General features: G+C 46.3%; 1 protein-coding gene across 1 annotated transcript in view; it reads left to right on the plus strand.

The window, feature by feature from the left end:
- The window catches only part of SLC6A11 (solute carrier family 6 member 11), a 115,231-nt gene that overhangs the window by 72,411 nt on the left and 18,349 nt on the right, over positions 1–24,471 (plus strand). The window contains exons 7-8 of the mRNA XM_063114267.1: positions 13,816–13,919; positions 19,188–19,312. Coding sequence (XP_062970337.1) covers positions 13,816–13,919; positions 19,188–19,312 — 229 coding nt within the window. The remainder of the gene's footprint in view (positions 1–13,815; positions 13,920–19,187; positions 19,313–24,471) is intronic.

Here is a 24,471-nt window from a genome sequence, read left to right on the forward strand (position 1 = left end):
TCACTCCTAATGCTTCCTGGGGCAAATGGCCCTAGGGAGACCGAGACACCCCGAGGGAGGCCTGCAGAGCCTGGCTCCCTCAGATCTGTCTGCTGGGCCTGGAGAGGAGGTGTTGACCCTATTCTCGGAGGCTGGGCAGGGCCAGCTGTCGAGGCATTTCTGAGACAGTGAGTGGGTCAGGCTTCCAGCCCCTTGTAGGAGCACTCATTCCAGAGTCAGGAGGAGGCAACTGGGGGCTCTGGGACTGGCTCCCACCTGGGGCCAGAAAAGCTGATTTTTCTGCCTCTCCATCTGGGATGTGCCTACTCAGCCATGTAGACCCTTCAGAAGTGCTTTCTGAGATCTGAAGTATTGACGCCTTGCCCCATGGCCACTCAGCCACTCCGACTGGACACAACACTTACTGTGAGCTAGGTGCCATACATGCACCCTACACGCATCATCTCATTTTGTCTGCAGAATAACTCTGGCAGCTTTGTGCTGTGATTATCCCCATTATACCCACAAAGAAACAGGCTCAAAGAAGTGACCTCCCCAGGGTCGCCCAGCAGTGCTGGAACTTAACCAGATCTATCTGATTCTGTGCAACCCGGGCAAGGTGCTTGTCTGACTTCTTTTGCTTGCTAGATTTTAAGATTCTGAGCAGAGGCTCGGGGTCTTAATTATTTTTGTATTCTCCATGCCTGGCAGATACATGAGGCTCAGAAAGTGTTGTTGAGGGGGATATACCCACTTACTGTTAAGCTTCTTAGCAGCAGAAAACCCCAGAGATCTGCCCTGACTTCCAGTGCAATGCAGGATTTTCCTTCCCTGCACCCCTGACTCCACTTGGTTACCTGTAGCGACAGGGAGCTCATCCCAAGGCTGGAGCATTCAGCCAGGGAGGAAGCTCTCCTGCTGCTGAGTGAGATTGTCCCCCCACCCCAGATCTGGGAGGCTCCCCAGGGCAGGGCTTTGAGTGTGTTCCCCTCACTCTCAGGATTCTGTTTCACGCAGAATTGAGTAGCGTCTTCCCATAGCCTGACTCTGGCTACCAGGGGCATTTTCCTGCTCTGGAACTTTGAGTGGCTTCTGTTCAAAGATATAGTGATGAGTGAAACACTGGCTCTATGAATGCCAGTCCCCCCGCCCTGCCTCGAGCCCTTGCTTAGAAGCGTTCCTGCCGGGCAGCGCCAGACGGAGCTTCCTATTCCCGACCTCTGGGCCTTTCCTTATGCCATTTGCTCCCCTGGACCCTTCTCCCATTTCCTTCCAGCCTCCTGGCCAGTACGAGCACCAAAAACCCATTGAAGATGTGTGTCTCCGTGAGTATGGTGTCATTCTCCTGCTGCCTCGTATAAAAATTCTGTCTCTTGTGTTTAACTAGAAGTTTGTCCCTAGTGTGGGGCAGGAGCCTTAATGCTGAGGTGTTTCAGTGTCTTCAGGGTTTTTAAGGGCTTTCCCCAAGGAAAATGGGCCCAACTGACCCCAGAAGATATCCTTGCCATATAAGCCTGGGACAGCTGAGCTGACGATCATCTCTCTCAGGTTCCAGCTTGCTCACCATCTCTGACTGGCAGTGGGCATCTTTCACCATGCTGGACTGAAGGCAGAAGGCAGCTATGATTGATTAGCAATATCTGCCCTGGGCAGGCATGGGGGTGGGGTGTGCACATCACACATTGGCCATCTCTACTGCAATCCAGTTTCCTTATTTTACAGACTGGGAAACAGGCTAGGAGAAAAGAAAGAACTATAGGGAAAACACAGGAATTTTAGGGGCAAACTGGAATCAGAACCAGGTGCCCTGTCTCTCAGTCTAGCATATTCTCCACTTGGCCTGGTACTAAGACCTGTATGAGCCTTGAATACCCCCTTTCTATGCGCTGGGGATTCTAAGCAGCTGTGAGCACTCAGCAAGTATTTCTCGAGAACTTACTAGGTGCCAGGTGGTGTGCAAAGGCTGAGACCCCCTGCTCTCATGGAGCCTCCAGTTTGGACAGGGGAGACAGACAAAATGAATGTAATGATATGATTAAAGGTATTTATTTTCTGTCCTGTGGGCAGACACAGGCAGCTCCCTTCACCACCAGGGCTATTTTCTTTTTGGTTTCCTCCCAAAGGAGTCTTTTCTATAGAATGGAGTGTATGCGGCCGCTTGGCTCTTCAGGACATTGAGCATCCAGCTTGCTATTTCTTTCCCTGGCTCTCTGCCTTTGAACCAATTCCATGGATATTAGAGGAGAGAAAGTGGTTATGGGGGGAGATCATGCAGCTTCTCCCCAGCTGCCTGCTCGGCTGACACAGGAGAACATTCCAGCTTGGGGGCTCAGTTTGGGAGTTGAAGTCTGGCTTGGCCCAGGGGACCCAGCCTGGGGCTGCCCATGTGATGTGGTTTCTGTAGCCCCACGCTGTTGCCAGCTCAGGCTCCCTCGGCCTCATTGGCTCTCAGCCCGCGGGAGATAGGACTACTGGCCCAGGACTCATTGAGAAATAGGTGGAGACATAATTTTGATTGCCACATGACTGGGGGCACCTCTAGCATTTAGAGAGTGGGAGCAGGTGAGGCTAAACGTCCTACAATGAACGAGACAGTCTAGTGTGATAAACTGTCCATCAAAAATGCCAACAGAACCCCCCACCTCGAGAAACACTGTTGGGGGAAGACTTTGGCCTAAAATGTAGCCCCATGAGTCTGTGTGGGCAGCTGTGTCCCAGGCACAGAGAGTATAGGGAGTGGATGGGCAGCTGCTGGCACCAGGCAGATGGCAGTGACCCCTGTGCCTTAAGTGGCAGAATCCTGGGGGCCATGCATGCCTACCCATAACGTTAGAGATGGCCAATATGTGTTGTGTGCATCCCACCCCTATTCCTGCCCTGGGCAGACATTGCTAATCAATCACAGCACTCTTCTCCCTCAGCCCAGCTATGGGGAAGGCTCAGGGCTGAGAATGTGCCACCTTCAGGCCCCACTGTGCTGTTCATTGCTCTGAACCTCCTCCTCTTAGCTCTTTGGTAAAATGGGGCTCCAGTACCCAATGTGATGATTAAGGGTAGGTGTGCATAGCCCCCCAGGATTCTGCCATGTAACACACAGAGTCATAGCCCTTCTGCCTGGGGCCAGCAGCCACCCATCCACTCCCTGCACTCACTGTGCCTGGGGCACTGCTGTCCAACCTCCTGGGCAAAAGCCCAGCCACAGTGACCTGCTCCACACAAAGGGGCCACCAGGGTCAGCCTGCACACCCAAACTCCCCCTGCACAGAACTGAATGGTTCCTCATCGCCCGCAGTGCAACCCTTGAGCCCAGTGACACTTTACTGGCAGGGCTTGGGTCGGCCCCGGGGCCAGTTGCCCAGTAAGGGCTTGGCACCCAAATGAGAGGCTGCAGAACATATTTCCAGTTGGGCTTCCAGGCCAAGAGCTTCAGCCCCTTCCCACCACTGTTCCCGCTGGCCCTGCCCGCTTGCCCAGAGCATTAGCATTTAAATATACCCAAAGTTGTCTCCACCAAAGCCCTCTGCCCCCACTGAATCCACAAGGGAGGGGGCATTTGAAGTCTCCTCCTGAACTCCCCTTCCTTCATAATGGCCATACTGTATTCATCAGCTTCTGTATTGGCGTTAGCCGAAAGGAGAGAGGGCGCCTAGCAACCCAGAGGAGGCTGAGAAAGAGGTGGGAAGGAAGTGATTTTCATGTAATTCTTCACTTCGACAAAAGCCGTTGTCAGGTACACACTGGAAACACAGCTGTTTTATTATGCTCCTAACCTACTTTTAATCTTTTGAGAATCCTTACCAATATAAAAGATGAGAAGAAAGAGCTTAATTCAGCCATTTTCTGCCGGGCTATGTAAGTTATGTTCTTGCCTGAATCGAAGGCTTTTCACTTATAAAAGTTGTGCTCTGTATGTGTGTGTGTGTGTCTGTGCATGCGTGTGAGTGTGTGGCTGTGTGAAAAGAAAATATTAAAGAAGAGGCTGTGGGTTGTGAGCCCCAGGAGGGCCACCAAGCTTTGTCCCAACTCCTTGGATTCAAAAGCCAGACGCCGCATGTGCTGTTGGGTCTGGTGGTTTTCACGCATCTTCTTGACCAGACATAGGGACGGCAAGGAGCCTAGGAGCGAGGAAATGTTGGCTCTTTCCACCCTTCTCTGTTGTGCCCTTGTCCGTGGCCCTAAGTGGCGGGTGTATCTGCTCTAGAGATGGACAGCTGCAGCCTTTGTTGTGTCTCAGAGATCTGATTAGTTCACCTGGTGGGGAGAGAGGCTGGAATGTTGGATCATGTTTTCATAGTATAGTTGAGAAGTGTCAGCCACCTAAAGAGATCAGATTAAGGGGCTGGCACCAGGTATTCCACTGCATACTTTACATCCTCCTATCTTTTTTTCATGGACAAAAAAGTTGAGGCTCAGAGAGGTGCAGTAACTTGCCCAGGGTTGCACAGCAGGTAAGTGGAAGAGCAGGGCTCCAACCTGGCTCTGCTGATCCTGAAACTTTTGCCCTTTTCACTAAGCCTCCACAAGGCTCAGAATGAGGCAACTGACAAAAACTAGCTAGTTTAATTTAGTCAGTTTTGCATGGTGCTTCTGTTCTCCCAGGAGCAGGCCAAGTTCCAGTGGGCAGTTAGCAGATTCTTTTATTCCTGAGCTCAAGGTAACTCCTCACACTGGCCAATGTGTACATCTCTCTAAAGCTCAATGGACAAGAGACTTCCCCTCTCTGAGTGTTAGTTTTTTCATCTATGAAAAGCGGATGATACTGACCTTAACATTGAGGATGAAATGAATTTAATACTTGTAAAGCACTTCACACCGCCCCTGGTGTGTCATAGGCAGTAATAAAGGTTAGGTGGTGTCATTGTGATTATCAGCATCACCATTATTGTACACCTCCCATTACTTACTAGTGCTTTCATAGCAGAATGGATTAAGGCTGCGTTTGTCAAAGACCTCATAGCGTCAGTGCAGCAAACACCAACCAACTCCAGGATGCAGAGACAGATGCGCCAGGCCCACCTGCTGGTGCGGGCTTGGATGACAGAGGCACTGCCCATCTGTTCGGGCTGGTGGCTGTTTGCAGACCTGAAAGCACATTTCCAGTGGAGTTTCTTTCTATAACCTGTGCTGCTTTAGACGCCATAGAAAACCACAGTTCTGTCTCCGATTCCCTTTCACCTCAGCGCAGCAGCTGCACCTCCACGGGGTGGGATTCTGGCCCCTGCTGCCCGCTGACCTCATTTCTAGCATTCTTCCTCCCCACACGTCGCTCCCCTCTACCAGGTGTTGTAGGACAGCCCACCTGTCTTTGCTGCTGTCTGTCTCTCCCGCTAAAGCAGAAGCTCCTTGCGGGTAGGAGCTGTGTAAAGTTTGGTGACTGCTGCAGCCTCAGCTCCTGGAAGCGCGTGGTAGACACTCACTGCGTGTTTATGGTGGGGAAAAAGACAAGAGGCTTTTTTTTCCTGAAGATTTTTGAATAGTGGAATATCTTGGGGAGGAATGAATGTTAACTAAGCACTTTCTGTACATTAGAGCTAGTGGCTGGGTTTCTGAGTACTCTCCAGAGTAAATGCTCTCCAAGAGTGAGGACTGTGCCGAAGATGTGTTTTACACATATTATTTCATCTTTTGTGTGTGAGAGAAAAAGGGAGAGATGCTAGCCACATATGCACAGTCTCTCCAATCAGGTAAATCACTTCTCTCCAAGAGGTGGAGAAAAGACGTGAAGCTCTCTCCCCCAAACGTCTAAGAAACTGGACATTCTACCTATATGGTCAAGGTGGGAGTGGGGGGGCAAGAGAGTTTCCACCCACCTGTCTCTAACCTGGGGAGTGTGATGCCCACCTCAAGGCAGTGTGTGGGACATAGAGGACATAGGCCATACAGTCTTGTAAACTGTAAGGTGCTTCCATGTGGACTGGGGATGATGAGCATCCATCATGACACATGCAGCCTCTGAGTGTGGGCAGCAAAGAATTTGTCCTTGTTCATGCGTCCTTCTTTGTTTCTCCCAGCAAATGTCATTGAGGACGTACTCCACGCAACCCCTTGCTGGGCCCTGAGGGTCTACATGGGAAGGCAGGTTACACTAAACCCCATTCCCTTGCTCTCTGTACCATCCATGTACCAGGGCTCATTGGGACAAGATGCCCAGGAAGAGGTGAGGTTGCCAGAGAGCTAGAGGGCAGGACTACTTCTCTTGTAAAGGGGCTGCGCTCCCCTTTTCCCATGCAAATCTGTCCTCCAGCCCTCTGAATGTGGACCGCCCACAACTGCGCTGCCAGAACGCCCCCCATTCATTGCCACAGAACATGAGGAGTGATCCGTTTCTCAGCTACTGACCCAGCTTCCTTAGGGTTTGTTTTGTTAAGGCTGCTTTCCCTTCAAATTGCATGGAGAAACAGGAAGCCCTTCCTCTACCGAGCTGTTCCCTTTGTAGCGTCTTGGGAGATGCTGGCCAGTGGGGCTCAGTTGCCTCGTCTTCCTTTCATTGAGGTGGGTTACCTTTGCTGTGTTTGACTCGACAGTCACAGAGTGGTTTAAGTCCCCCCCCTGAGACTCTAAGCCTGCTCAGCAGACCAGGAGGCCCCAGCTTTTCTCCGTAAAATGTGAAACCAGAATGCCACAGGTTCAGACTTGACTCTTTCCCTTATGAGCTGTTTGACCTTCCACGGACCCCTTTCCTCTTCTGTAAAAATGGAGATGATGACACTTACCTCGTGAGATGGTTATGCACATTCTGAGATTGTGCACATGGAAGCCTTGAGTGTGAAGTAGGTTTCAATGATTAACTCAGGTTGCCCACTTTAAAAAGTATCAGCAAACTGATGGAAGGGTTTATGAATGTTTTATTGGCCTCTGTTTCCCCCTTTTGTCAAATCATTCCAATGGCCACCATGATTTTGTATTACCACTCAGTGTTTGTAGAACTCCTAGTTGAAGAAATATGTAGCCTTAGATGGGGTAGACCTGGGATAATGTCGTAGCAGAGATAATGAGTGCTATGTGTTCACGAACTATCCATTTTTTTCTCTTCTGGGGTAAATGGGAAGACTACATTTCCCAGAGTCCGTTGCCATTAGGTTGGGACCACATGACTTGGCTCTGGTCAGTGGTATGTAGGCAGAAGTGATATAAGCAACTCCCAGGCTGGGCCCATAAAAATGTCCCACAGAAAACTTCAGTTCTCTGTTCCTCGGCCTCAGAGGCTTTGTTGGAGCCTGCACTGAGATGTCAGTATCGTAATAAAGTAGAAAGGCTTATTTCACTACATCATTGGGAAGAAGAGAGCCCTTCCACAGTCTTCATAGGGCTTTGAGTGGGGAGAAATAAATTTGTGTTGTGCTAAACCACTGAGATTGGGAGTTTATTGTTTAATCCAGTATAGCCTAGCAAGAATTATCTTAACAAATACATCAGCTCGCTGATGAGTCAATTATTCCCTTTCCAGATTGAGGGGCAAGGCTGACAACTGGGGCCCTGTTGTATTTTCACAACCGCAGGCATGTGTGTAAGAACATGGATCCATGTTGGTTATACCAGTCTGTTAAGGAGTTTAATGATGCCGAATCCATGTGAAGACATGTTGTGGTTCCTCATGGGCCTTTTTCAAGAAACTGATCCTAAATGTTCTCAGGCTTTGCTGTGCCCAATGAGCACGTGTCTCGGCAGACAAGTTGATATCAACGTGGGTTTTCCAAAAGTGGAAAATAGAAGAGGCCAGTGGTGAGAGTTTTGGTTTGGAGTCAGGGAGATGTAAAGTTACTGCTAAAATCCTGATGATTTTCAAATCTGTGTCTTCAGCCCAGACCTCAATAGTAGTCCTAGACTTTCTACCTGCCTCTTGAACAACTTCTACCTGTCTCTTGAACATCTCACTGATGTCTCAAACTTTCCTTCTCCAGATTAATACTTAACCCATTTCCCCACTTTACACCTCCAACTTTCCCTAAAAAACAAACAAACAAAAAAACCCACTAAACTGCATCATCCTCTAGTGTTGCACCCCATCCACTGTGTTGGTCAAATCTGGGTGCTGTGAATTGAATGTCCCTCCCAACCTCATCGAAGCTTAAATTGTGTCCATCAAAGTTCCAGGTATTGGAACCTTGGCCCCCACTGTGACAGTGCTGAGAGAGTGGGAAATCCTGTTGTGACGATTGAAAGGTGGGGTCTTGAAGAGGTGATTGGACTGTAGGACCATAACATAGTGAATGGATTAATGACAGTGGTCAGGAGCGTGGTTCTGAGGGCTTTAAAAGGAGAGCACATGAGAGGCTCTCTCTTTCTGCTCTGCCATTCTCGCCATGTGACACCCTGTATTGCTGTAGAGTCACCTCGCCAGATGTGTTCCCTGGACTTTGGACTTCCTAGCCTCCAAAACTGTAGGCAGTAAATTTTGTTTTCTTACAAATTACCTAGTTCCAGATATTTTGTTATGAGCAACAGAAATGTACTAATACACTGGGTATTCTCTTACCTCCAGTCATAATCTTCCCTCTAAAGATTTCTTGAGAATCGAGGAGATAAGATGGCAACAGAAAGGAAAAAAAAGCTTTTTAAATTTCCTATAATCTTCTCACGCAAACACAAAAACTAGGATAGTAAAACAAAAAGCCTGTGGACAGCACCTTCAGCATAACTGGATGACTCCATGAACTACAAAAATGTGAATCTGTGGGGCCAAACACCAACAGCAGTAATATCTGCATGATTTCAATTGTGTGGGATGGGATGAAGATGAAGGCAATGGGAATTATAAAGTCTGAGCACCAGGAAACCCAGAAAGCTCTAACATGTACTCACCACTAGGAGAGGACTCTGGGAGTAGAGGCTCGGTGGACCTATCTGAGAACATCAACCAAAACTAGGAGGGGCCTGTGCAGGCTCCAAGTCCCAGATAAGTGGGGGAGGACTGCAGGAAGTTTTGACAGAGGTCTGGGCCTCTAGGGACTGACCAGCTGAGGCTCCATTACCAGAGAGAACCCCACACTGAGGAGAAAGTGCTGGCAGCATAATCCAAATTGAGCAGGACAGAGACACTAGAGGAAATGAAAAGAAATTTTGGATAAGAGCTGGGGGAAGGGAGTAGAGAATCATAATTTTAGAAAGTACTCTGTACAACCATAGTTTTAAAGACTTTTCGGTAATGACAGAAGAGGAAACCCTAGAAATGGAAAGCTGGGCAGTCTGCCTTGGATCACCCCCATTCCTCTACACAATAAAATCCTCTCCTAAGAGTATAGAAAAATTCATCTTACACATGAGCAACAGAACAGGATTGTGGTCCAATCCCAGACAAAGCTATTCTAAGAAAAAGAATTATGAAAATAGTGTTTTTAAAGGTGACAAATGCATTCCACAAAGACAGACCCACAAAACAGTTGAACACTGAAACTTAATATTTTAAAACAAGCTAAAAATTAAGAAAACAATGGATGCTGTGAAACATAGCATAAATGAAATTGTTAGACAAAAAGAATATTTGAAAAGAGAGCTGACAAAAAGGACAGCTTACAAAAGGAAAAATATTTCAGGAAAAAATAACTAAATAGAAGGAGTACAATATTGACTAGAGACCATGGATAACATGATAAGGTAAGTAGAGTATGGAAAGGAGAAAAATGAAAAATAAAATCTTTGTTCATTTCTATCTGATTTTTAAAAGAATGCAAGAAAAATTGATAGGTATAGATTATGGACAAAGAAGGTCCAACATACACACAAGTCCCTAAAGAAGAAACCCAAAGTAATAGAAGAGAATAAATACTAAAAATAATAATTCAGAGATTATTTTTCTCCTGAAATAAAAGAGAAGACTTGAACTTTCATCTTAAAGAAGTATCCCACAAGCCGGGGAAAATCAACCCAGAATAGTCAACGTTAATACTATTCTAATAAAACTATTGGACTTTAAAGAGAGCAGATGAAACCTGTTGCGTATCCACCCAAAAAGAATAAGTGATTTATAAGGAGAAGCAAGTTAGACTGGCATCAGACCTTTCTACAGCAGCACTTTGTGCCAGAAGACAACTAAGCAACATATTCAAGATACTCAGGAAAATAAAAAGAGAACTGAGATTTTATATACAGTCAAACTGTCTTTCAAGTGTGAAAGCCACAGGTAAACCATTATGAACATGCAAAAACCCAGAAAATATTATTTCCCATGAATCTTTCCAGAGGAATGGTACCAGAGAACAAGCTACAAACAGACAAACTGACTGGAAAGGCATTAACATAAGGGCTGGGGTGAGCACTAAGTTTATAATCACCTGTAGAATTAACACTAAGGGAAATAATATAGTATGGAATGGTTGTATGTTCTGATAATGCAGATACAGTCCAAGTATAAAAAAATGAGAAAATGGAGATCGCACACATGAGAAGTAGAGCAAGTTCACAAGCTAACTTGTAAGTATTAACTAGAATCAAATAGACATTTCTTCAAATTAGATTCTAGAGGAAAGGGAAATAGAGGCTACTAGCTAATTTCAGTATTCCTCACATAGGGAACCAAGAGACAGTATCAAAAAAGGGAAGAACTAAAGGTATTGTATAAAGGTACTGATTTAATGGTAACCACCAGAATAAAATGACAGGCTTTTTCCCACAGAGGCAGGGGAGCAGGAGGGAAAGATCATTTGAGGACACCCCCTCTCACATGAACCCCCAGGCCCAGCATTCCCTCTTTCATTTCTTTTCCAATCCTTAAAGGAGTGCCTTCTCTGATTCCCCTAACAATTATTACTCTTCCTCCTCATCGTCCTCTCCTAGATACTGAGCTCCCTGTTTTGCGAATGTTTTGTTTTTCTCACCTGAGTACAGAGATAGAGTTCTAATTTAATTGTACAGTATATATCTCAGAGTCTAGCACAGGGCCTGCACACAGAAGGCACTCAATAAATGCTGGCCCATCAGTAATTCGGGATTGATTAAAGGATTTGGGCTTACACCACCTGGGTTTTTCTCTTAACATTGCAATTCGTCAGAATTTTTTCAGTTTGAAGTGCAATTGAATTGACTTAAGAAAAAGAATTCATAGGTCTCTGAAACTGAAATGTTCTACTACGGTAGGTCTGATCTCAGACATGGCTGGATCCCGGGACTCAAGTCATATCACGATTATTTGTCTGTCTTTTCTCTACACTGCTTTTCTGTGTGTTGGTTTTATTCTCAGGCAGGCTCTTCCCTCATGGTCAGTGATGGCCCCCAGTAGAAAAGAAGGTGCCCCATTTGCAGTAGCTCCAGTAAAAGTCCCAGGATTGAGTTTCATTGGCTTGGCTTGCATTATGTGCTCTTCTCTGAACCAATCACTGTGGCCAGGAGAAATGCTTTGATTGGCCAGGCCTGGGTCATGCGACTACCCCTGAGGCTGCCTCTCAGTGGGGGAGGGGTGCCTTCCCAAAGGAAAATTGAGGTGCTCTTACCCAGAAAGGAGAGATGGATGCTGGGTAGGCAAAACCAGCCTATATTAGTGTTGATGTACTCAGTGATCAAACTGCAAGAAAAATTATCTGCAAGTGAAAATCATTGGTTTGGGGGCATTTCTTTGGGGCGTGTGAATCGAAAGCTGTCTTTGGTGTTTTCTAACACAGAATTTATTTATGTTGTTGGGGAGGGGCCACTTTGCTGACTGGTGGGGCATGGTCACAGTGAGGGAGCCAGCTTCCCCACAAGTCTGGGGCTTCTCTCACTCTGGCCTGCACAATGAGCCAGAGGACAGTGGAGGAGGGACACTCAGTTTGCGGAGGCATTAAGAAGCATGGCAGACAGGATGGCTAGTGTTTAATCAAGCACCAAGAATCTTGGTGGTTGCCCCTGAGATCTGGTTTCCTGTTTCCTGGGTCAGCAGCTGTACTGTTTCTTGCTTCACCGTATTGTTTACTGGCCTTTCTGAGTAAAAAGGGAAATTCACTGAGGTAGCAAATGGGGAACCTGAGGCAGAGCAAGAAGGATTAAAAATACATCCATTTCTTTCCTGAATCTTCAACAATTTTTTCCCCCACTGGACCTTTCCTATTAGCATTTAAGCATCCTCAAGTTTCTACCATTTTTAAAAATCCTCCCTAAATTTTATTTACCCTTTCGCTACTTTCCTACCTCTCCTTCATAGCAACATTTCTTGAAAGAGTTTTGTAAATATTCCCTCTTTCCGTGTTCTCCTACCCATGTCTCAATTAACTCCAATCTGCTGGTACCCTTCTCTGCCCCACCTCATGAAAGAGCTTTCCCTAAATTCCTCATTTAGCTCTGGGGCTCTAAACCCAATGAGCCTATGTTAGAGAGGAAAAAAATATTCATTTCTTGGGCTCAGAAACAGCATTATGATCTTCAGTTCTAATAAGTATTTGTTGAATGACTTAACAAATTTGAACACACTCATGGTAGAGAGGTTTGTATTATATAATATAATCTCCAAGAGAGAGGAAATACAGTATTTTGTCTGGAAAGGGAGAGTTTTGAGGTCCAACGGGCACTATGCTTTCTCTGAACTTTTAAAGTGCTGCTACATGGAAGAAAGAGAAATGGAGATGATCAGAGCTCTCTAAAGAAGAAAAAGGCCATGTCAGGAGATAGTGAGCTCCCCGTCACTGGCAGTAATCAAGCAGAGACTATTCTGTTTGGAGTATTCAGAAGCAAGTCCTGTGTTGGGTGAGAGGTTACTGCAGAGAACTTTTGAGGCTGATTCCAAGTCTGCAATTCCAAGTTGGGACTGATTAAGCATGCATCTGTAGAGGTGGGTTTTCATGGACTTGCATCTGCCACTTCCCAGCGGTGTGGCCTTGGGCATGTTACTCAACCTCTCTGTTCCTCAGTCTCCTAAGCTGTTAAATGGGGCCAATAATGGTACCCACTGCATAGGGTTGCTATGAATATTGAAGTACAGTAATACACAAAGGCTCGGCAAGCTGCCTGGCACATCGTAAGTGCTCAATAAATGTTTGCTACTTGCATTGAGTGCCTACTCTGTTCTCTGGATGGCACCTGAGGCTCAAGCTTGAGTCTCATCAGCTGCACTTGGATTTTAGCTGTGGATTTTCCATGATAACTTCTAGGGGCTGATCTCAAAGAGAGCCCGGGGGGAGGGGAGTGTCAGAGAAGCCACTGCCATTCCCATGGTGTGTGTCATGCTGTCCACAGGAGTTTTTGCCAGAGGAGAAAGGAGTTACCAAATGCACCACACAGGAAGCGGGGGTAGGGGTGGGGTGGGGGGGACTCTTTTGAAAGGTGATATAGGTTTGGTGGGCCTCCCCCACTCCTCCCCTCCCCACCCCTTCCTTCTCTGCCACCCCTTGTGCTCAGGTCAGCTATGCCAATGCCTCCCTGGACAGAACCTTATGACAGTTTTCTCATGGTAGTCTTAATTCCAAGGAAAAGAATGCTTTCATTTTGGCCTAAACATGACTTACCTTATGAGTGGCTCTGGGTCCCAGGAGCTTCAACTCCTTTTTGCAGGAATCCTCCTGACAGGGAAGTTCCCTCCCCACTTTGCAGATGAGAAAACTAAGCCACAGAGAGGTTAAGTAACTTTTCCAAGGTCACACAGCTGGAGCCAGGATCCTAAACATCCAAATTCTTGCTATTCAGTGTGCTTTATCCATAACCTCCGGAAGATTCTGGAAAGAACATTTATATTTAATCAAAATGTCCCCAAGAATAGAAATCCTAAAAAAAAAAAAAAAAAAAAGTGGTCCTGAGAAGGTTAAGAAGTTTGATCATCGCTTTGTGGAGCGTTTTTGGAGGGTACGGTATGGGTGGGGGATTTCAGAGAACAGGGCCCCTTCTTATCACACATCTGACTTCTTTTTACACCAGCCTCTTTGTGCCTTCCTACAGGTCTGGGTAGATGCTGGAACGCAGATCTTTTTCTCCTATGCCATCTGCCTGGGCTGTCTGACTGCTCTGGGAAGTTATAACAATTATAACAACAACTGCTACAGGTGAGCATTCACCCGGGCCCTGCCAGCTCTCCACCAAACCCCGAGAGCTCTCCATACTGATGGACTAGTTCACATTCATCTGCCCACCTTGCAGGGCCCCAGGAAGAGACAGGTGGGTGTTCACTGGCCTCCCCCTGCCCAAGGGTCAAAGAGTGGGCTACCTGGGGAACCGGGAAGATAACAAATGTAATCCAAGTCCATTCCAGGCTGCAGAGCGAGTCCACCCCCAACTCTCATTCAGTCTTCAGTGCCAACTTGTACAGTGAAGATTTATCCCAGGGTGGATAAGTAACTTGCCCAAGGTCACACAGCTAGTAAGCAGCAAAGCCGACACTTCAGCTCAGGTCTTCTGACACCAAGGGCCTTGTTCTTCTGCCTTCTGTTTAGAAACCCGTGTCCTGCCGCTTTTCAGTTGACTGTAGTGTCCTCTCCTGTCCCAACTGGAGTGGCTGGTGCCCATCTTGCTCCTCGGTCTAACCAGCAGCTGGCTGCACCAGGGCTGGGAGGGGTGCAGGTAGGGAGGTGAGCCCGAGGATGTCTGGCCCTTGGTTACCTGGCCTCTCATGCCTGAAGCCTGAGTTCTACAGCAAGGCTGAGATACACAGGGACAGGGGACTTGCCCAAGGTCACCCAGCAGTGCATGGCAGAAGCAAAATCTGCACCCTGGTTCCTAATGCTAGGATGATGGTCTGTTTGTTGAGGACTCTGCGCACCTGAACTCAGTGCCTGGTAGGTAGTGGTGACTATCTCATGGGTGGACGGACAGAGTATCTCTTCTGTAGTCCAAGAGCTCCTTAATCAGGGATAACAGTATGGAGTAGTGACAGTGAAACTATCCCTGATCACAGATTAGTTGAGAAAGGAGGGGGGGTTTTAACAAGTGATTCTGAGGTAGGATAAGTATTTGGGGGAAATAATCAAGTTAGATCCTCATACCCCATCCCATATATTCACCATAATAAGTGTCAGAGTGATTAACGGGTTAGGTATCTTTTAAAAGGAAGCCATCCTAAAACAAGGAATAAAATATTGATCTCAGAATGGGAAAGGAGGTAGAAAACATAAAAAAAGTAAATTACAAAAGAAGAGAGTGACAAATTGGTTCATGTAAAAATGTAGAACTTTTAAAACCTATGGAAAAAAACCATATGAAACTATTCAACAGCCACGTCTAGAGAATGGAACTGGTAGGTCAGAGGTGGGGAGATGGACTTTGTCCCACCTGTGCCTCATATACAATTTAAACAGGTTTTGTTTTGTTTTTTAACTCTGGGTACAGATTGCTTTTACAATCTTTAAAAAATCAAGTTAGTACAAATATCACCTACATACTTTATTTTATCTCCAAATTTTTATCTCCACATTTTTGTGAAAATTATCTGTAAAATTAAAAGACATACTAACTATATATAATATGATACTCTAGGGGTTTATATTTATAATATGTAAATAATACAAACAGATCAATATGAAAAACACTAAAACACCGATAGAAAAATAAGCAACATGCTCTTAAAATAGTGAGATCATTTTTCTCAAGTAGTAAGACAGCAGTGGTCTAAAAATCAGTCCTGTTCAGTGTAGGTGAGGGTATGTGAGAGGGTTATATCACACTTCACTGGTGGGATGGGAACTTGGAACTCCCAGCCACGTAACTTGGTGGTTGTGGGGCTCCAGTGAGATCATGCCTTTGAGAGAACTTTGTAAATGATAGGGTCCTTCCTGTGTTATCCCCATCTTCAAGATAGGGAAATTGATGTGCTAGGGTCTGGACTCTAACCAAGGCCTCCCAGCATCCACCCCCGGCCTCTCTGCTGCATCTTTTCTGAAAGGTAGCTTAGCTTAGTGGTCATTTTATTAACTCATTTAAGTCAACTGTGTTTATCGTGTGTCTACTGAGTGTGAACCACTAGAATCAGGACCATGAGAGACACAGACAGCAATGGCATAGTCTATACAGTTTGTAAGTTGGGGAAACTGAGGCAGTGATATTGGGAAGGTCCAACACTCTGAAAAGAAAAGCTGTTGTAGAATCCAACATGCCATTAGGCCGTGAGCTCTGTTGTTCCTGGAGGTCTTTGAGCAAAGGGGTAATTGGGTATGGCTGGAGGACCAGATACTAGAGAAGTAGGTCAGACCAGGTTGTCCATACGATCCTTTCTCTATTCCAGGCTTTCCCAGAGGAGTTGGGTCTGGTGGTGAGAGGTCAGGCACTTTGCCAGCCACAGTACCCATGTAACCGTGGACAGCCACTGGGGTAGGGACATCTGCACAGCAGGCTTCTGGCTAGGGGCAAGTCTGAGCCCTGTGGGATGTCAGAGAGGGACACAGTATTCACCTCGTCAATAGTGGATGGTCAGCACAGGCCCTCCATGCTGGGCACTGCAACAATCACTCGGTCACTGTCACCTCTAGCCAGGCTGTCAGCTCCATGAGGACCCGGGTTGGGTGTCCTTGTTCACTGTATCCCTCAGACCTAGTTCAGTACTGGCTCACACACAAGGAATTGAGAAAGGAACTACAGCATCACACAGATGGGGAGGCAGTAGCCTGCGGGGGTCAAGTCCCTTGCTCACGCTCACATTGCCGAGTCTTCCTGCCTCCTGCAACCTATTCGTCACTACTGGGGGGTGGTCAGTTCTTTGCCACCTACTGCAGTTGAAGAAGATTTGGCCACAGCTGCCTTGTCTTAAGCCTGTGTGTGGGGCTTGAGCGGCACTGCTCCCCATGGAGAACGTGGGTGCTACATGCTGGCCGCTGTGGGTCCCTCCTGCTTTCCTGTCCAACAGGCAGGTTTTTTCCTCTTTCCCCCATCAGCAGAAGAAAGCAAATCCCCTGGGTGACTGCAGAATCAGAAGGCTCATTTTATTTCCGTTTCCAAATTGTTCTGCAAGCGGATCTTCCAACTCAGACGGAGTAAATTAATACCCTCTCTCCTGACAGCATAATAGCTTCTGGAGGTCTTAAAATCCCAGCTCAGCTCCTGCCGACTTCAAAGCACTGTTACATAAGCCTTTCACCTAGACACTGCTGGGACAGGGGAAGGAATTAGAGGGATGGGAGTGGAGCAAACCAGGCAGGGAAAATCCTCACTTCAGAAGACACACCACTAAGCTCCATCTGCTTGCAGGTGCGGGGGCTCCGGGGTCCAGGGGAGGGCCACAGGGCTGGAAGGGACCCCAGGTCAGTCAACAGCCTCTCTGTCCCTCCGTCTGTCTCTCTGTGGTGTGAGGAAGTCACTTGAGAGGCCTCTACGGGAGGATTGGGATCTTATAAAAAGGAACATTTGTTTTTCATCAGTCATGTGGATGCCCAGAGATAATTGTTAGAGTCAGGACTCGGAAATCTTAATTCTGAAGGCGCGTCATTTTTGTTCAGCTCCTAGAAAGAGCGTGGACTTTGGTGTCTGAGACAACTGGATTCATGTCCCTGGCATCACCAATAACTGTGAGACCTTAAGTACGTGACTCCCCTTCCTGACCTCAGGAAACTAGTACAGACCCCAGCACACTGCAGGTCCTCAGCATGACACAGGAGAATTGCGGAATGTAGAACATGGGAGAAAGTGCTTTTCTCCCTTTATCATCCTGCTTCCTGCTGTCTGATAAAACAGGGCCATTTTGCCTCAGGCTTTAGGAAACAGGCACCAGGAGCAGATTTATCCCAACCTCGGGAGTAACTCTGCCCTTCCCTGGACTAAGCTGAATTTCTTTCTGAGCAGAGGTAAATCAGGCTTGCAGATAAAGGCCTCAGGTCTACCAGCCCAGCCAACATTCACAGTGTCAGAAGAGTTCTCTAAAAGGACCTGTACCAGTCATCCACTGCCATGGTAATGCTGTGTAACAAACAGCCTCAGCACTCAGGGGCTGTCCACAGGTGGTTTTTTTGCTCATGAGTCTGCTGTCAGCTGGAGAAGCTCTCCTTCAGGCTGTGGGTTGGGTTGGGTGGGTTTGGCTTCAGGGCCCAGACCAGGCTCAAGTCTGCTCCATGTGTACACATTCTAGGGTCCAAGCTAAAGGGACAGCAGCTCCCTAGGGAAGTTCTTCTCATAGAAAATCACAGAAATAATAAAGGACAAGTCCAATCATGCAAGCACATCTCAAGCCTCTGTTTGTGTCACATCTGCTGACATCCTGCTGTCCAAAGCAAGTCATGTGGCTAAGCCTAAAGTCAGTAGGGCAGGGAAGTAGACTCAACCTCAAGGAATCAGATAGGGGGGTGACTGCTTACTGAAAATGATTTGATCTAGGACAAGACCCAGAAGACCCTGTTATCCAAGCACCCTGTCATATAGCTGGAGATGGCCAGCTTCTGCTCCCTGGATGTGTTAGGAGAGGCCAGCTCACCACCCACAGGCTAGTCCTGTCTCTGACAGGAGATTGGACAAGACCCTCTTGGAGCTCCTCTCCTACAAAGTGGGGCATTGACCTGTGTTGTATGCCTAAGTCTCAAGTCCAGGCTCTGCAGTGGCTGAGATTCTGGGAGGTTGATTCCGTGACTTGGCCGAGGCTGTGGTGGGAGGGGCTGGGACCTGAGGGGACCATCTTCAGCCTGACAAAGCTCCATCATTTGTGGTCTGGTTTTCCTGCCTGGGTCATAGCTTCATACTGGCTCTTCTTAGCTAGTGAGTCCCTCCCAAGAGCAGGGGACAGTCACTGCTCCAATAAATCCCTCTGTGGGGGTCCAACCTGGAGGGGGCTCCTCCCTTGTAGCAGTAGAGCAGAGACTGAGTGACAAGGTCTGTGAGTCGCTGCTCTGGTAAATGACCTGGCCCAGGATGGGGGCTGCAGTATAGCCTCTCCTCCTGGAGACCTGCAGGAGCTTCAGGTGTGAGGTCCACGGTTGCTCCCCTGGCTGAGAAGCAGCCGTGTCTCCCACAGAGGCTCCTTCTGCCCTCCTTGCTTTGAGCTCGCAGGAGCACAATCCTCTTTTGCTTTCCCTGGCTTTCTCTCCTACTGGGGATTTGGAGGAGTGCTGGTTTGTCTCCAAGTATTTTCTCACTAGTTCTAGATTTTTCCATATGCCATCCTCCCTTCCTTCCCATCCCCTCCTCATGCTTTTGGTCCATAACCTACCTTATATTCTAGAAATGCAGGAGTAGCTATGTGACCATGGGCCAGCCACCTAACTTCTCTGAACCATGAGTGCTCCATCAGGAAAACAGCTGTCTGCACTTCCCTGCCTGCACCCCATGATGGCTGCAGTGCACAGGTGGAGAATGTCCCAGCAATGCGCCTGACCCAAGTGCTTCTCGCTGCTTCCTCACAGGGACTGCATCATGCTCTGTTGCCTGAACAGTGGCACCAGCTTCGTGGCGGGGTTCGCCATCTTCTCAGTCCTGGGCTTCATGGCGTACGAGCAGGGGGTGGCCATTGCTGAGGTGGCAGAGTCAGGTAAGTTTGCCAGAGGTGGGGTAGAGAAGGCCCAGGGCAGGTGAGGGAGGCCTCAGGCGATGGTTATAATGAAAATACGATCTTCCTGCTTTTTTTCATCTCCTGGGTTCAGGGCTCACCATCCATCTACAATCCTGGATCCTGGGAATTGCCTAGGAGGGAAACCTGGACACCTCCTCCCTCCTAAATCCAGGGCCTCTCCAAATTCTGTAGATTCTGCCTCACTGATGTCACCCCACTTCATCTACTTCCCCCCCACTCCACACCGGCCCTGACCACCGCCACCTCTCACCTGTGTGGCTGCAGGAACCTTTCACTGGACTCCCTGCCTCCACTATCATCCCTTGCATTCCATGCTCTACCCAAGTGATTTTTCTTTTTTCAAAATGCAAATCTGAACATGTCCTGCTCTGATGAAAAGGCTTTCTTCTTTTATGGCCACAAGACCCTGCATTGCCTAGCTCCTGAGGCCTTGCCAGCCTCGTCACCTCCCTCAGTCCTGCACACGCACTCTGACCCACCACAGGGGTCTGCTTCACTTCTGCAACATAACTCCCTCCCTCCCACGACAGGGCCTTTGCACATGCCGTCCCGTCTGCTTGGAGAGCCTCCCTTTCTCTATTCTAGATGCAGCATCACCATGAGTGTGATAGCCTTAAGTGTAGATTGACATGTATTTATATCAAACTCACTACAGACAGGGTTATCACTGCTGAGGTGATGGGGGAAAATGTGGAAAAACTCTTTCCTTGATTTACAGGTGCTTGAATTCCTGGAAAATTCAGTGCATATGAAAAAGTACAAAAATATTTGTGTGACTGAGTCAGATTCTAACCTCAGATAAGTATAAATATGAGGGTACTTCAAAAAGTTCATAGAAAGAGTAGTAGTATTTTTTAATTTTATTTTTCCACAAATTATTTGAAGAACCCTCACAGGTTTTTCACCTACAAAAATGTCAGGTGGGATGGTTTGTCAAGAGCAGCATAGGGCCTGTAGGCTCCCTGGCCTCTGTCTAATCAATGTCAGTCACACCCCTGTTCATTGTGACCACACTGCCTCCCTTGTGAGCCCTGGTCCAGGCTGGGGCTGTTTTTGTCCAGTGTGCACAGTCAGGGATGCACCCCTCTGACCCACCCAGCTGGGCAGGGTGAGCTCTGCCCCATGACTGCTCAGGGACCACCTTCCTCTTGATCGTGTTTATCAGAGACAGTGCCTGCTGAAATCAGGGATCTGGAGCTAGACCAAAGGATATGAACATGATCAAGACTCTCAGTCACTGGGCACCTACTCTGGGCAGGAACCGCTTCACACGTTATCTCATGCTGTCCTTAGCTAAAGTGCCACTTCAGAAGGTTGAGCTATTCCCATTTTACATATGAGGGAACCGAGGCTCAGAGAGGTGAGGTCACTCATCCAAGGTCACACAGGCTGGAAGTGAGAGAGCTGAGACTTAATCCAGGCCATCTGGCTCTTGAGCCCCTGCTCTGATGACTCCATCCCACTGCCCACTGTGGCCAGGGCACCTGCACTTCATAGAACAGCCCTGCATCTTCCTCACATTAAACCACAGGGCAGCAGCCACGTTATCTTCTCTACAGTAGCTTTGCTTTCTCTGAGAATCTGCTTTCTCCCCTACAAAATGAATGCTGTAATTCCTGCCTCATGGTGTTAAGTGCAAGAGGATATCTACGGCACCACTGTTACTCTTTAGAAATGACTCTCAGAGAAGAGTCATAGATAGAAAGGAGATGAGCGAACTAAAAACACATTTTGTTGTTGTTTTTAAATTTCAAATTGAAAGCGTATTAATTGTAGAAAAATGCAGAGATACTGACAAAATAAAAAATGTCCAATCCAAGTCCAATACAACACTTTGGGTTATCCTGCTAGGATTTCCCGTGTGTAGGTAACTATAAATTTGGTGATCAAAACTGGATTATATTATCCTTGGTATTATATAGGCTGAATTTTTCCTTTTACAATAAAGCATGAGGAGCTTTCTGCCTCAGTAAAAAGAGATCTCTGTCATGAGTTTAATGGCTGTGTGGTGTTCCATTGAATGGACGTACCATAGTTGATTTACTCTGTCTCACTTGTCAGGTCCTAGGTTAGTTGTTTTTCATACACCACCTCATGAAATACTCATGGCACCTCTGCAAGATAGGCTTTATTGGGACCTCCCCTTGTGGCTATGCTGACTGTGCCCTACACAAGCCCAGCAGGTGCCCTTCATACAGTAGCCCTGAGCTTTATATGCTCATTATGGATGAGAACCTTGTAGCTCAGAGGTGAAGTGGTTCATCCGAGGTCACACAACCCATAAGTGGTACAGCCTGGATCTGGCCTCTTCTGTGTCACTTCCTGTGTTGCTCCTGGTGCCAAGCAGGAAAGCCTGATCTGTGGCCCTGGTTGGGGATGTGGATCAGACCAAGGTCCTCTTTACAAGTTCCTGCAATTTGGAGAGAATGTAAGTTGCACTTGACTGTGCAATACCTCACCTTCCTCAGAAGGACCTGGGCTCACTTTCTGATGAATGATTTTTGAAAAATACTTAATTAGATGCCAATACTCAATGAGATGTCTCAGCACTGCTTGGAGAATGAGCCAGGGAGGAAGAATGCACTTTTTTCAGGGCTCAGATTTTTTTCTGCTCTAAGCCCAGCACCCAAGATTTGCTGATCTTTCCTACATGTCCCCCTTTCTGTCTCTCTGAACTCTTTATAGTCAGGATGCTTTCTCCTGGAGTATAGATTTTACACAGCATATAGTTGGGTCTTGCTTTTTTATCCAGTCTGATAATCTCTACCTTTTAATTGGAGTATTTAGTCCATTTATATTTTGTAATTATTGATATGGTTAGGGCCTGAAGTCTGTTTGAAGGCAGAAAATGTCAGAATAATAATCAGAAATGGGAAGTGTCAGATGTGTGATAGAAATGCAAAGTGATACATTATTAACTCTAGACTTTGATAAATTACAGACATGTATCATTAGCACAACTGCTTAGAAAATAATAGAGTAGAGCTAACAAGCCAAAACAGGTCAAAGAGAAAACAAATATAAAACAGTAGACTTAAATCATACCATATAAGTAATTACATTAAATATAAATGGACCAAATACACCAATTAAATGGCAGAGAGATTATCACACCAGATTTTTTAAAAAAACAGGACCCAAATATTAGATGTCTAAGAGAGCCACACTTTAAATTTAAAGGCAAAGATAGATGAAGTTTGGGCTGAGCCTGTGGCGCACTCGGTAGCGTGCTGCGCTAGCAGCGCGGCACGCTCCCGCCGCCGCGGGTTCAGATCCTATATAAGGATGAGCGGTGCACTCCCTGGCTGAGCACCGGTCACGGGAAAAAAAAAAAAAAAAAAGATAGATGAAGTTTAAAAGAACAGGAAAAGATATACCATGCAAACAATGAGCATAAGAAAACTGACTTGGCTGTGTTAATATTAGACAAAGCACTAATGATTGAACAACTATACAAAATATCAATAAAGACATAGAGATCTGAACAACACTGTCAACCACATTGACTTAAGTGACATTTTTTAAACATTGCACCCAACAACTGCAGAGTACAATTCTTTTCAAATGGATGTGGAACATTTACCAAGATAGACCATATATTGGGCCATAAAATAAGTCTCAATATATTTCAAAAAACTAAAATCATACAGAATATGTTTTATGACGACCACGGAATTAAATTGGAAATCCATGACAAAACAATATCTAGAAAATCCCCAATATGTGTAGATTAAGCAACACACTTCTGTGTGTGATTTAACTGAGCAGGAACCATTTAAAGGGACAGGCATAACTTAAAAGAGGAATCATTTGAAACACATAGCTTATAGGGGAGAAAAAAGCAAGAAAGAAAGGGAGAAGAACCCTTTGACAATTAGGTGACGAAGAGTACATCAAGAAAAAGATAAAATGTAAAGTTCTGTAAAACAAAAATGAGATATAAAATCAGGGAGTGGGGAGGGGATCTTGCCCTTCCCCCACCAGCAAAACAAACCACGCTAAAATATATGAACTCTACTATACAGAAGTCCCCTCTTATCCAAAGCTTCACTTTCCATGGTTTCGGTTACTCACTGTCCATCTTATTCTGAAAATGTTAAATGGAAAATTCCAGAAGTAGACAATTCATAAGTTTTAAATTGTGCACCATTCTGAGTAGCATGATCAGATCTCATGCCATCCAGCTCTGTCCTGCCTGGAATGTGAATCATGCTTTTGTCCAGTGTATCCACACTGTATGTGCTGACGACCTGTGAGTCACTTGATCAGACTGACTCTTGTGGTATCACAGTGCTTGTGTTCAGGTAGCCCTCATTTTACTTAATAGCCCCAAAGCACAAGAGTACTGTGCCTAATTTATAAATTAAACTTTATCATAGGTATGCATGTACAGGAAAAAACACAGTATATATAGGATTTGGTACTATCTGTGGTTTCAGGCATCCACTGAGGATGTTGGATAAGACCCTATGGATAAGGGGGAACCATTGTAGTGATGGAAGAGGTCACTCTTAGACTAGGAATGTTATAAAATAGCCCAATAACATAAAAATGAGCTTTGAGAAAAGTCAAGTCCGTACAGAGCCACTGGAGAAAGTCAGAGATAGAAATTTTCCACATACCAACAAAGAGCCTTGCTCCCCCTCTGAAAACCGACTGTGATATAGAAAAAACCACTGTAAGTCAGCACTCCAACGGAATTAAATATAGCAAAACAATCTGAGGATGTAAAAAATACCTCGAACCAGAAATTCAAAACAAATTCATAACAAATGGCAGGGGGCGGGGAGCAGACAGGAAGAAATTAAAAGAAAGCTGATTAAATTCAGGGAGAAAATGGGGGGAAAAAAGAAAAGTCAGATTATCTCAGATATGGAGAATAAATAGCAAGGTTCCAGTGGAGAATAGTCTTGATAAGGGGTGTTGAAGAAAAGCAGGAAGACAACCAAGTGAATGAAAATAACATAAAGAAAGATGTAAAACTGATCCCCCTGAAAGAAGAAGTGGAATATAAGCAAAGAGCAAATAATATGTATATTATCAGAGTTCCCGAAGAAGAAAATTAAAACAGTGGAGCAGAGGTAATATTTAAAACTATAATCCCAGAAAACTTTTCA

Source organism: Cynocephalus volans, chromosome 11, assembly GCF_027409185.1.
Source record: "Cynocephalus volans isolate mCynVol1 chromosome 11, mCynVol1.pri, whole genome shotgun sequence".
Taxonomy (NCBI): domain Eukaryota; kingdom Metazoa; phylum Chordata; class Mammalia; order Dermoptera; family Cynocephalidae; genus Cynocephalus; species Cynocephalus volans.